Source organism: Saccostrea cucullata, unplaced genomic scaffold, assembly GCF_032062105.1.
Source record: "Saccostrea cucullata isolate Sc308-1 unplaced genomic scaffold, CSIRO_AGI_Scuc_v1 ctg1116, whole genome shotgun sequence".
In the NCBI taxonomy this organism is placed as follows: Eukaryota; Metazoa; Mollusca; class Bivalvia; order Ostreida; family Ostreidae; genus Saccostrea; species Saccostrea cuccullata.
Window position 1 is genome coordinate 219,782 of NW_026925174.1, and position 14,999 is coordinate 234,780.

The window sequence follows — 14,999 nt, forward strand, 5'->3', positions numbered from 1 at the left end:
ATTTTAACAAGTTCTTCCGTACTGTAATAAGAAGTATTTTTATTGATAAGAATAACTTAAAACATTAGGATAGATGGCAATAATAAAAAATCCCATCATAAATTAAGCAATATTTTTCTCCTTTATCGTTTATTTCAGGATGGGAAAAACAAACATTTTTGAGATTTGAACTCTGATTATTTCAATATATTTCCAATTTTTATTCATTTTCTCTGTGATAAATCTTTCAAAATCAGTAACACAGTTGATTTCTTGATACGCGTTAGAATACCAGAATGTGATTTTCTATAATCTAGAAACACCAAGAAGTACAATGTGAGACTCAAAGGGATCAAAAACACAGTTTCAGCTAAAATTTCAAAATTTATTTTTCCATTTTTACAAATATTTAACTAGGGTCTTTCTAATGATCATCAAAAATATGAACGTCAGTTGTCGAGATACGAGACAGATTTAGAGCTCCAATCCTTTGTTATGTAAACAAGGTCTGTGTCATGTTTTTGTTTACACAGTTTAATATACTTACATATGTTTGTTCAAAGTAGATAATTTTAAATAAAAGTTAATTTTAAATACGATTTTACAGTTACCTTTAAGCTCTGTATCTTGTTTGTTAATCAACAAATGATGCTCAATTTTTTTGCTAATCAATAGATGATGCTTAAGGTATGAATTATAAATATTGAAATTGGTATTAAAAATTCAGTTGAAACTGTGTCCATGCCCTTTTAATATGCATGTACTAGTCAATATCGTACGTCCTTCTTTTGTGTGACTTAGTGGGCGCGAACTATTCAAACAGGTGTTCATGAGAGGTCGCATGTTAAATCTATCAGACAACATATTTAAATCTATAAATTCAGCATTTTATATCACAATGACATGTAAGAAATCACTGTCTAGTTTATTGGATGTGCCAGGGACATCAAGAATAGTTGGAAAAGTGAAATAATTTGCATAAAACGGACGTTATGGAACTATCAACTATCGTCGATGCCCTGGCATACCCAACAAACTAGACGGTGATTCTTTTTTCTGGATACTAGTGCCTACCGCCATTTTAATTCACACTCACACAAGGATCAATTGCAGACACGAGTCACGTTTTAACATCAAATTGTATTTCACTTAAAATATTTAAAAAGAATATAACAATGCCTAATTTAAGGGTAAAGTAATGTTTACAAAAAAACTTTTTTTCACACTATAATATTACCTTATCAACAAGGCATCAGTTTTTTGTGATTCATGTTTAAAGGTTAATTATACACTTCAACTTCACACACAGCTAGAATTCCGGGATGCCCATTTGACAAAATAGAAATCGTGACGCCATTTCCCGTGGAGCCCGATTCACATAGAAATAATATGCGGTCTCCACTTTGAGCAGGTCCAGGATAAAATCCACACGGGTAATTTTCCCCATTTTGAGTGACATTTATCGTGACATTCTGTAGTCGTTCACCTGTATAATGAGATTTGGAAATATCCCCGTAAGTGATGACAAAAACATTAGTATATATGTATTCTTCACTCATTCATAATACATGTAAATAGTAAGTTACCATTAATGATCATCTATTTTTGTCAAAACTCAACGGTATTTATAAATTGAATGTCAGTGTTCAACACGTCGACCACTTATAACGTCAGCGTGACCACGACTAAACAATCAATCTGTGGTCACATGACGAACGCGTTTTACAAAGAAAGGGTTTGTTCAAATGGCATTATATAAAGAAAAGCATTTGCAAATTGAAATATTAAAGAAATAAGGTATCAATTTTTGGGTTTTATTGGGATGTAAATACGTGTTGGTCATGTCATCAAATCCAATAGAGCCTGAAGGTCTTTATTGTAGATTTGATTACATGATATCCAGTATTTTCATCCCGATTAAACTAAGAAAAAGTTATTTTATTATCAAAAATTCCATTTGTGACTGATTTTTTTTTAATTTACCTTATAACGAACTTGTTTCACACAGGGGTAAAAAGCTCAATTATTGTTATATAAGGAAAAACATTTGCAAATGTAAATTTTATTTCTTAAAAGTGTTTTTACATATAAACTTATGACTTACCACAGCAATCTTGCCTGTTGTGAATCAACACTCTCTTAACACTGACGGAATTCCTCAAACCTATTTTTAACCAGGGGTTTATCTCTGTCTTGCTGTGCGCTATTCGTGCCGGTCCTGATACTATTTCACAAGTTGTAATACCGTCTACTGCATTTGATGCTAAGTGATTGCTGTCAAAAACTGTGCTCAATGTTGCATTCGCGGCCACTATTAAAAAGATATGGGTAATGGTTAAACCATTATTGCATTGAAACAAAGGTTATAATTGAGCATTCTACAGTCCATCTTAAGTTTGCTTCTTCTTCTTCTTTTTTTTTTTTTCTTTTTTTTTTTTTTTTTTTGCAATATGCAATATTAAGAAAAGTTGAAACAAGTATGGATTTGCATTGTTTATACGATTGACAATTCTCTAACAAAAATTTACTATAGTTAACTGTAGTTTTCTATAATAAAAACATTGATTTACTATGAAACCCTTTTCGAGAACCTTTTTATCGAAGATTGAGAACCTTCATATCAATCAAATTAGGTACAAAATATGTACGTTTATGAAAAAAATATGTAAAAATACAGGTTCATTTTAATATCAAATTACATGTAGGATGTTCACAAATAAAATATGTCCATGAAACATATGGAGATAGCGAATAGTACTGAAGATTAAAAAAAAAAAGGGACAGAGCAAACACGGACCTCAAAAACAAGTTGGGATCAAGTGCCATGGAGAAGTGAGCATCCCCTACCGACCTGTCACACCTGCCGTTAGCTCCTTGTCATGATTGGCAAATAACGGAAAAAAAAACTGTCGTCAATTCAATATAGAAATAATGGGAACACATTAAGTATGGAAATCGCCAGTCAGCATTTGTTTCAATGATAGATTGTATTTGACAATGTCATTGTATCGACCATAGAACTTACGAAATGATGACTTTTAGCGAGACATCTTATATTCTTGTTTCATCAACTTTTTTGTGAAAAAATTTACATCGTTTTAGAAATTGTTCATACGTAAAGCATGCTTTTGCGTATCGAATCAATTGATATACATAAACTCCGTATGCAGGTGATGAAGGTACATGTATATTGCTGCATAAGTTGACGATATAAAAGTTAAAGTCATCATGTTTATCATAGAGCTTGTTTGTAAGGTTACCACGAATGTCTTTTTCAAGTAGAATATCCAAGTAATGAAAAAAATGCGTAAGACTTTGAGGCATCTTTTCCATCTCATAGTAAAAATACTTTGATTTACTTTGGTGTAAACTTTTAATTTACTATAGTTAAACCCAGTATATTATACTAGTAGTTAACTATAGTACCTTTTGTTAGGTTTATTCAGTGAAGAAAAAATGGGTTAATCTAATGTAAAATAAAGAAAAACATCATCTTTTTTACTAAATCAACTACCGGGGGAATGTCCAGTAAGAAATTATACACTTTCCTAAGTAAAAAGGAAGAATTAAAGCTTTGATAAATTTTATTTATTCAACAATTAATTTAAAAATTCCAGTTATTTAAAAAAAAATCCAACAAACAATTAAATTGTACTTACAGTTGCTTCGGTTTTCTATTTCCTAGGATAGCAAAATATAGTGGTTAAATTTTAATGACCTATTGTACTTTTTTGATGCATGGAAATCAAATTTTAAAAACTAAGAATATAATGCAATAAATGTTAATCATTTTTAATAAATTTCATAGTTTGCCTTGTTTTTTCAACTCACTGCTAATATATATAAAATATCACTAGTTACAATAATGCATCTTTTAATTTAAAATTAATCATTAACGAAATATAAGGAGAAAATGAACAGTATTAAAACTCAGAAGTCTATTAAACAATACAAAGTAGGAGCAGAGCAAATACGGACTTCCAAAACAGCAGAGGCGGGATTAGGTGCCACGGAGGAGTGAGCATCCCGTGCTGATCGGTCACACCCGCCATGTGCTCCTTGTCAAGATTGGGAAATAACGAAAAAAAATCGTCAATCCAGTGTATAAATAATAGCCTAACAATGAATTGTCATCATTGACAAACTACGTATGTTTGCTGACAAGGTAATTGTATGGACCATAGAGTTTATGAAATGATGACGTAAACTGAGATCGATGATATTCTTGTTTCATCAATTTGTTGCCAATATTTTACCTTGTTTTAGAAATTGTACATACGTAGAGCACGCGAACCGGGTAAGGAAGGTATCTGCATAAGTAAGTGAAGAAGGTAATGCATTATCAAGTACTCTTTGTAATTAGTTACAGTACATTTGCGTGTTTATATTATGATGGGATATAAAGTCTACTTTTGACAAGACCATAATTTAGACTTCAATTAAAGAACCCTGAATAATATCAAGATACAAACGATAAAAAATGTAACACGACAAAATTTTGAATTCAAGTTTCATTAACTGTGAGACCTATTCAATTCTAATTAAAAATAAGTAAAAGGTATACTCCGGGAACGGACAGTCCTATAATAAATACAGAAAGAAGTGTCTTTCATTTAGAGTTAGTTTATTCGTCTCTCTTGTCTACATGACTTTGAAAATAAGAATATCGTACAATTGTATCATACAGTTATCAATTCCACAGAAAGAATTACCATTTCTAAGTATTTACATCCAGGATGTTCATCAATGTTGTTTGTTCCCATTTTCTTCCACTCACAGCAAACTCGACATTGAAACAAATCCTGTCTGATTTGACAAATTTCTACCCCTATACATCGTTGGTCATTGACACAAAACTGGGAACACTTATTAATCGTTCTTCCAAAAGTAGACCCCTCTGCTGAGAAGATTGTTTGATAGTTTTTATTCAAAAGCTTCCCAAAAAACTTTAGATGGAATTCGCCATGGTAACGAGCCTGCTGACAAGCAACTCCAAAAAATACAGAAATGAGGCCTAAAAAAATCATGATTTTTTTCCCATCATATTGTCTTCTTTACCGAACAAATTAAACTAATTAAAATCATAATAATTAAATCTATTTATGACAGTAGCATGATACACAAAAAGGCCAGCGCATTAATCCGATGTCTTATTTATCCAGATATTTATGAAAATCGATCTAACAGCTGACGTCATTGGGGAAGTAATGATTAAAGAGATCACCACTGCTGAAAAATATAGGGTTTTAAATGTTTTTATCCAAACTACTGATGAAACATATGGGGATAACAAACAGTATTCAAGATTAAAAATCCATCAAAAAACGCAAAATCTGAGAACAAAATTTCATTCTATTCAAAATATTTTGGTCTTCATTTTAAGTAAATCCTCATGAAAAATGAATCAAATGTTTTTCAAAAGAAATTTCCTAATCAATAATTAATTAATATCTTCAATTTAGATCGATCATTACTATATTCACTTTTTCATAAGGTATGGTGACAAAGAACAGAAATCATTAAATAAAAAATCCATAACATTAATAAAATACACTGTAAGAGGAATAGTCTCCATAAATGACGTTAGAGGTGGGATCAGGTCCCATGGATAAGTTAGCATTCCCTGTCGACCCGCCACATCCGCCGTGTGCTCCTTGTCATGATTGGTTAAAACGGAAACCGGAAAAGATAACATTTAAAGCAGTATGAGGTGCAACTTTAATGTCGGATTTTTGTTGCAAAATTGTAAATAACGTAAAATAACGTTAATAAACTTTTCTTGTTCATATTTGGGATGGAAGAGCTATTTTTAAGCTTCGATTGAATCAAAATTACATTATTGTCGTCCTGTACAATAATGATTTCTTATATAAAACTGTATATATTGGACTGTATATACATGTAGAAGTCTTTCTGCTGCTTTATTTTAGTCTATAATTGATAATAAACATTTAAGTAACATTCAAATATATCATAATATCACAGTTTAACAGCAAAATAAAATTTTCAAAAATGCAGCTTATATTGCTTTAACTAAGTGATCAGTTGTATTTCCTGACAATCCATGGTCGTTATATTGATCATAAAATTTACCTAATGTGAACTTTAAAAGAGACTTTTGATTTTTCTGGTCCATGAACTCGTTGTCAATTGCTTGCCTCTTTTTAGAAAAAATAGTGAGTAGAGCATGCTCTTGCACATCGAGTCAACTTCAAACATAACCTATTTATACAGGTGATAAGGGTATATATAGGAGTTGACGATAAAAGTAAGTTACATGTCAGGTTTAATGTATAATACAGTGTATAGTTAAATTAAAAAATCTCAATTCTGAAATTTATTATAAAATAATCTACATGTTTAACCGTACCTACAAATATTGCTTCCTAAACTTCACTGTTCAAAGCCAAACGAAAAAAATCTTTACCCTAGTCAGCATTGCAGAGTAACACTGATATGCATGTCTTCTTGAAATACTGTCAATACTTAAGGCTGACATAAATAAGGACAATTAAAAATCTTTTAAACACAAGTTAATTACAGGGGATGCCTCAAAGAAGACGTCTCGATATACTGGATACTGGTAGGGCCATAGTGATGCTGCCCACTGGAAAGTCACAGGTTGCAGTGGGTATATTGATGAACAGGTCACAAAGGTCATTGGGACAGAGATTTCAGGATAAATACTTAGTCCATGAAAGGCCTCGGAGTGGGAGACCATGTTGTATGACGGCCCGCAGGACTGCCAGCTTGGACTGCAAGCAAAGCGAAGCCTACTTTAACTCGGCGGTTGCTTTTAACAGGGACTTTCACAACACACCTAGCTTAAAAATATCTACTCAAACTTGGTGAATAGGCTTCATACCGCTAACCTGAATGCAGCACGCCCAATTTTGACTGCAGACCACAGAGTAAGGAGACTGGACTTTGAAGGAGAGCATGCAATTTGGTAAATCCGTCTCTAGAGACCCGTACTCTTTACAGACGAATCCAAATTTTGAGTGGATTTTAATTATGGAAGGCAACGAGTGTGGAGACTGAAGAATAAGCGTTTTAATGACTGCTGTGTGACTCAATAGAACAATAGAGGCCCTGTAATGGTGTGCTGAGACATTTATTCAGGAGTCCACTGATTTCTATTTCATCAGAATCTGCCGGGGTAGAAGGAACAGAATTCGTTTTGATGGATGATAACGCAAGGTCACACACAACAAACACCGTGAACCAGTATCTTGAAATTGAGACTATCGAGAGAATGGAGTGGCCTTCGAAGTCACCAGATCTGGGATGTTCTTAAGAGGCACATTCAGCTATGGAATTCTGTTCGGTGCAATAATATGAACTTGAAGTTGCTCTGTTAGAGGAATGGGATCGGACCATCCGTTTACTCGTTTGAAGTCTCCCCAGGCGATGCAGGGCTTTTATTCAGGCAAGGGGGTCACATAAAGTATTCAGAGTCGTTGGATAATTGTCATTCTTGAATCAAGTAAATTATGCAATTCTGTATATGAAAATTTACGCTGATTTTGAGAGTATTCATTTAAGAAATAAACAACGTTATTCAGTGAACATGACGTTATGAATAGCAATTGCTCTGCTGGCATATTCCATGATGCGCGCTAGCGCATCATGGAAAATATGCCAGCAGAGCTATTGCTATTCATAATGCCATTTTCACTGAATAATCGTTGTTTATTACTTATATTTGCATTCTTTGATTTTTTTCAAGAATATCAGAGGAAATCCTGACTTACATAAGGACACAGCTTCTTGACTTCAGTAAAGAAAAACATACGGCTTTAAAATCAGTAAACCTGATTAATGCTCCTTTTCTCTAATAAATCACAAACATATTTATAACGTATTTCCCTCTCAAACACAGTTATCTGGATACAAGCAGCGCTGTCATCATATTTTTGTTTTGATGCAGTTGTGACGTCATCGATCAACGTTTTTAAAACCCTCTGACAAAAATCAATAATTTAACACTATAATGAAAACTGAGAATGCTTTTATAATGATTATTACTCCAGAATGCTTTTCTATATTTTTTTTTTTTTTAGTTTTTCTATTTATTTTTAATAGCTGAAATCATTCTTGAAATAGATATACTAGTTAAAGAAATTTTCTCTAAATCTGAATGTTATTACCCAAGTGTGAAGAGTTATCGTTCTTTGTACAAATATGCATGATACGAAAAAATAAAAATATGGCAGTTCTCTAAAATCTTAAAAAGTTTAATTATACAATTAAATACATTGACCAAAATTGAATTTTTAAAGATATAAATTAGCAATTTTAAGCATTCTGACTTTCCTTTTTTTCAACGAAGATTATCAAAAACTTACTTTTATTCCTCTTACAAAACATTTCATATATATACTTCTCAACAGAGTTTATAAGTGTAGTAGAGATTGTTCCACACGAATGTGATAGAGCAATTGCAGTCACAGTAGAAGCAGTTGCGTCTATAGTGCTATGAACGCAGTTGATGACTACATGTTCATAGTGGGAGAGAGCAGTGGATATGCAAATATAATTGTTTAAAATCTTGTTCTTTTGCCCAAGTGAACATTAACCGAATCTGAATCTAACTGCAAATTTACATGCGTAATTTAAAACAGGGAAACAAGATGGGAAGATAAGGCGAACGAAGCGCCTATAGTGCGACAGATATGAAGGGTAAAAATTTAATTTCAATTATATCCAAATTTTGTTTGATATTTCATCTTATATATAAGTATATGTAAAATCTCTACAATTTACAAAAATCTCACAAAGACTGAAAATATTTGTCCATGAAAAAGCATATACACACTAAAAAGAACAAAGACCATCCTTTTCACATACTTTAACAATCCTAAAATTGTTGATAATCCTAAAAAAATGCAATGAAATATACAATGAAATATTACCAGATCTTTGGCATAAAAATGGAAAGAAAGTTTTCTCAGCGGAGTCTTTTTTACCCATTCTCTGAGTAGTACAAAACATACGAGGGCTGTTCGGAAATTATTGAGACAATTACATTTACTCCATAAAGGACGGAAATAATTTCAGGAAAACCCATCAACATTTTATAAAGAACGAATAAAATACTTATGCAAAATTTCTAATTCCTGTGATATTAAGAAAAGTTTCGGTGAAATGATAAACGTGCATATGTCTATCGACCCGGAGCAGCATCACTACGTCATTTTTACCTCACGTCAGCCAGGGATGGTTCCGCATGTAAAACGATCGGGAAGCGTTTAATCTTTATCCTTCTTTGTTATTACATATAACAAATAAAAAATCAAACAGTCTCTTTTCTTAAACTATTCCTTAAAAATGTATGCTATTGCTACCCGAGTGTAATATTTTCATTTGTGGGAAAAGATGACTTAAAATCATGCAGTGCCGATTTATGCAACGTGGGTCAACGATATTGATACCGTAACAATATTAATACCGTACGTAATAACTGATGGTCGTCCGGAGCTTTTGATTTTACTCTGGTTGAATTAATTGTAAAAAAAAAATGTATACCAATGAAATAACAAACCCTAACACACTATTTTTTTCTAGTAGTTATTATTCTAGCAGGTTGTTGTGTCTTGAAAAGAGTTCTACATTGCGCTACACAAAATTTTAGGTATGTTCGCTGCTCCGCCCTTGACGTCAAAATCCATTTTTTTTTCTTAGCAGATTTCTCTACCGCGCTTGATTTTTTTTATGATATCCATATTCCTGATCAAAATTCTATCAAAGTTGCACAACATGAATTTGAATTAAAGCTGAAAAATTATGCACATAAACAGAATTATTTTCGATCTTATTATGGGTCCACGAAGAGTTAGAACGTTGGTGTTACATATTTTCAATATCTGACTTCGAGACTGCTCCGGGTAACCCTACTGACGACCCATTTATATGCCATTGTACAGAAAATATTTAATATTTGTCAAATATTTTTTGCTTTTATTAATTCTTAATGTATGTCAAACGTATATGCAAATTTTCACCGAAAGACGTTCATTAGAAAGCAAAATATACACAATGTCTCAATAATTTTCGAACAGCCCTCGTACAGGCAAACTACAATGGTAATAGCGAAAAACGCTGTTATTGCCTACCGTCGATATAAGATTTTCTGTTAGGTGATTGATGGTGAGAATATTTTCTCTGTAACTTACTTATAAATCTTCAGATCACATTTGAAATGTTTATGGAAACTCAAGTACGTGCATCAATGAAATTCCTAAATGTAAGTGGGACGTATCCAACTTTTTTTTTTAGCAAAGATAAAAAGTGACATTTCTTTGGACACTTTTACGTTATCATCCGTGCGCTGTAAGGCAATACAATACATAACATAAAATTCCATAATTTGTTCATTTATGCAAATATCTATTTGAAATTTGTTATATATATTCATTTTGATAATATATTTACTAAAGAGCACTGAAAATTTCAGAACGTAGTAAGGATTATTTTTTTTAAACTAGACAACTTGTCCAAGATTTTACCGGATCTTGTTGCATAGCATTTTGTTTTGTTTTGTAAAAGATACCTTTTGCATCGCTTTTTCAATTTTAACTATAGCGCCTATTGTCACTTTCCTATTCTTTACATTTCATTTTCACATTAAACAGGATCTTTTGATATAAATTTTTAATTTTAAAACAATAAATATTATCTAAAATGGCTAAAAACTTTTTCAGCTAATAGACTGATGGACGCCGTCATGTTGTATGAAACGTTAAGATAACCCATATTTTTGTTAGCATTGCCATGTTTTTTAGAGAGGGGGAGGGTATTTAATGTGTACTAAAGAAAAAAAAATTTTAACATTCTCTCAAAATTTTAAGCAACATTGATTAAGTTTCTGCTATGTTTGCTGATATTTGATGCATGTGCTGCATAAAAGACAAAAAATGTAAATTCAACTGTATAACATGTAAAGGTCCCTACTGAAATAAGACAGGAAAACTGTGTTAAATAAAAATTATATAAATAGTGAGATACATATGATATAAAAGGTGCCTATATTTTAAAGATTAACATTTACCCTCGGAAAACCATTGACAATGACGTGTCATTAGATATTGTCGTTAAAGCTGAAGGCAAGTCCCATTTATGATATCACTATCTATGATATCTACAGCGTGGTATTCACGTGCGTCTAATCTGACTGCATTAATTAATGTCACGGGTATCAGCGTGTAAGGCGACAAATGTTCATGCTAGTTAACTTACATTAGTTCTGTTTACTTTCATTGCAGATATGTTGCACTGACAATTGCAACTGATATAAGTTTCTTTTAAATATTTTAACACCCCCCCCCTTCATTTGAAGAACACATTTATTTTGTCAATATTGAGTTGACGAGTTCTGTATAAAACACATCCGTCTACACCGGTGAAGACTGATTACACTGAACAATGTTTTAAATGAGCAGTTTTATGTAAGGACTCTCAGTTATAGAGATTGATCTATCGAATATGGCATAAAAAATCCTTTTTCAAATCGTGTTACATTTCATACGCTTTTTAATTTCCAGCTTGTATATTTTAGTAAGAAATCCTTGATAAAGATTTGTTTCCTTTTGAAGAAAAGCTCTCAAATGGGGCGTAAAATTGTAAAATTGAAGCTATTTTGTCTTGTTTTACGGATATTTGATCTTGAATACTGTTTTTTTTATCCCCATACGCTTCATAAAAAGTAGAACAATAACCTGAATTTGTGAAAAGAAATCAATATCACTATATCACGGTAATAAAATGTCGCATAAATATTATTTAAAGGATGATTCTATTTTTACCGACCACACAGGTTGATGTTTTGGACAAATAAACATTTGGCTTTTTGGAAACTTCCGTCTTACCACAGCAGCCGTATCTGTTGTGAATCAAAACCTTCATTACCCCCCGTTCACACATAGACGCCGCTTATACTACGATCAAAGCGTGGCTGAAAGCGTGGCCGATCGTGACAAATCGCAGGAGAAACGTCGTGGAGTCTTCAAAAGCGTAGTAAGATCGCGCGGTAGGATCTTCATGATCGGCGAGCTCTACGCTCTCGCCACGCTTATTTTTAACATGCTCAAAACAAGCGTAGCGGGATCGTGGCCAACAAGAATCGGGGTTAAGTCGTAAAAAGAGCGCAGCAGAAGCGCCGTAATCGTACAAGCAGCGCGGAAGCATCGTAGAGAGATCTTCGTGATCGTAGTAAAAGCGCCGTGGGAGCGTAGAAACTTACCAAGTACTCTCATACAACGCTCCCTCTACGTTCGTACTACGTTCTCACTACGATCTCTTTACGTTCCTGAAGATCCTACGAAGACCTACAATGACTTACGCCGATCGTATCACGACCTATCAGACAGGAGTTTGTTCTTATAGTGCTGATATTTGACCAATCATCATCTGTTAACTACATGTAAAGGGTGACACTATACTTGATGATCATTTGCAATTGAGACTTTTCACATCTTGTTACAGTTAAAGTTGAAAATACCCGTAAACCATGTGATAAAGGCCGCAAAAAAACTGCGGTCGCAAGATTTGTATCATCGCCAAAATTGTACTACAAAAATCTACGGTTGCAAGATATATTTACATCATCGCCAAAATCGTACTAGAAGCGTAATGCAATCGTAATAATGATCGGTACCACCGTAGAAACATCGCAGTACAATCATCTAGGTCTGTGTAGCGTCGTAGTATGGTCTTCAATGTCGTAGTGGCAGCGTAGCGTAAACGCAGTTAACACGGCTGCTTGTCGGCAACGGTCTGTGTAACACCGTAGTAGAAGCGTGTTAGCAGCGCGTTTGACGTAGGGACATCGTAGTACGGTCGTACCGAAGACCATAATTTGCCAAATTGCTCTATTTAGACGCCGATCGGCTGCGATCTGCCACGATCCAAAAAAATTTCAGGTCGTGGCTTGATCGGGATGATCGCCGTAGAGTCGCAGCTCTGTGTGAACGGGGGGTTACATTAACCGAATTACTCAGACCGATCCTCAGCCACGGATTTGTCTCCTCCTTAGTGTGAGCTAGGTCATGCTCAAGACAGCGTGTCACTCCATCCACTGCATGGGCTGCTTCCAGGTAAAGGTTGTAGTCATCAAAAACTGAACTTAATACGGCACTTACAGCTACTGGAAAAAAATAATCAGAGTCATCAAAAACATAACTTGATACGGTTATTACAAGTATTGTTTAAAAAATTATCAGCGTAACTCAATACGGTTATTACAAGTACTGTGAATAAATTTTACGCGTCATCAAAAACAGAATTCAATACGACAGTTACCACTACTGAAACAAAATTATCAGCGTCATCAAAAACTGAACGCAATACGATACCAACAGCCTCTGTAAAAAAAATTATAAGCGTCATCAAAAACTGAACTCAATACGGCAGATACCGCTATACTGAAAACAAAATAATCAGCGTCATCAAAAACTGAACGCAATACGACAGTCACCGCTACTGTAAAAAGTCTCTATTCTGTTGCTTTTTACTTGATATTGACTTTTATTTGTTGATTTCTGAGGGGACGGGAGATACAGTTTATAATATTATAGTGTTGTGCAATATATAAATTAGACGATTATTTACACACTAGATTTTTCCTGTTTTTTCTCGAATATGGCGAGGAGCAGGGGATACTCATTTCTCCATGGCACCTGATCCTATGTTTTACATTATGGCGGTCAATATTTGCTCTGCTCCAATTTTGTATTGATTAATAAACTTTTGAGTTTGAATATTGTTCGTTATATCCATATATTTCATTCAGGAAAAAGATTTCTTGCCAAAAAATATTACAATAATTAAACGAAAATAAAATAAACTAAATGAAAGTTGATACATTGAATAGTATGCTCTTTTTTTTAATCTGCTTTGAATGACAGCTTTTTTTTAAGATTAAAGCGCAAAACAATGACGTATAAACGGAATAAAAAAATGCAGGATGTCTTCCTATGAACTGATCTGCTTGCGTATTAAATCATCGGAATTCTTTTTAATTCCTTGGTTCCAGGACACAGTTCAAGAACAATGACAACAAAATCATTGAACAGCTGTAAAATATTTATTTTGGTATTTCACCATGCGTTTAAAAATCATTCCAAACACATAAATAATTTTCACCAATTTGTCTTTTGTGATTTTCATTATTATTCTGCTTTCATTTAGAAAGTAATCTGCAGTTCTGTAGTACGAGATACAGTACAATATAAACAATCGATATTGGACAGATTTATCCTGATGATATCTTATTCTGTGATTAAGTTCGCAGCAACTCACAAATGTCGCACTCAAATAAAGGTGCTTACTCACAGAAACTTTTCTCATACACAGGAAAAAGAGTCTTATAATAAAAGATTTCATTTCTACAAATATTTGCTGACAGGATCTAAAATAATTGTTGCACGTTTTTTTAAATACAATTTCAAAATAAATTCATAATCAATAAAAAAAGAAAATGAATATGTTTGAATTTAAAAACCGTCTATCAAATTATTGTTCGTTACGAACATATATACACCAACTTTTTGTTAAGGACATACACACAAAGTACCTTACCTATTGATAAGTTTTCAAGATATTCTTTAATAAAGATTATAGTGTCATCGGATGTTCATAGAAAAAAATCAGCATGCATTACCAGAGTTTTTTTTTTTTTGAAAAATATCAATGATAAAAATTCTTGGATGATTCAAGAGAAAAAATATAAACACGATTTGTTTGTGAAACACTATGCGAACGGCGGCAACAAAGTTCAAAAATGCTATTTTTAGCATATAAGTCACAGTCAAGGTCACAAGATCATTGATCTTGGTTTCATTTGAAAGAACTTAATTAGTGAAGTGCGCATACCAAACATGAAGTCTTTATCTCCTATATGGTTCAAAAGTTATGGCAAAAGTTAGAAAGATTTAATTTATAGCATATAGGTCACAGCCAAGGTCACAAGGTCATTCATCTTGGTGTCATTTGAAAAAGCTTGATAAGTGGCGTAGGCATAA

The 14,999-nt window shown here is 33.1% G+C and overlaps 1 protein-coding gene across 1 annotated transcript; it reads right to left on the reverse strand.

The window, feature by feature from the left end:
• Positions 1–1,071: 1,071 nt before the first annotated feature.
• LOC134268233 (fucolectin-like) lies at positions 1,072–5,067 on the reverse strand. Its single transcript, XM_062750423.1, has 4 exons — positions 4,692–5,067; positions 3,639–3,660; positions 2,084–2,290; positions 1,072–1,465 (listed from the first exon to the last, which is right to left on the reverse strand). The coding sequence occupies exons 1-4, from the start codon at positions 5,004–5,006 to the stop codon at positions 1,260–1,262; spliced, it is 750 nt and encodes a 249-aa protein (XP_062606407.1). The 5' UTR covers positions 5,007–5,067; the 3' UTR covers positions 1,072–1,259.
• Positions 5,068–14,999: the final 9,932 nt, after the last annotated feature.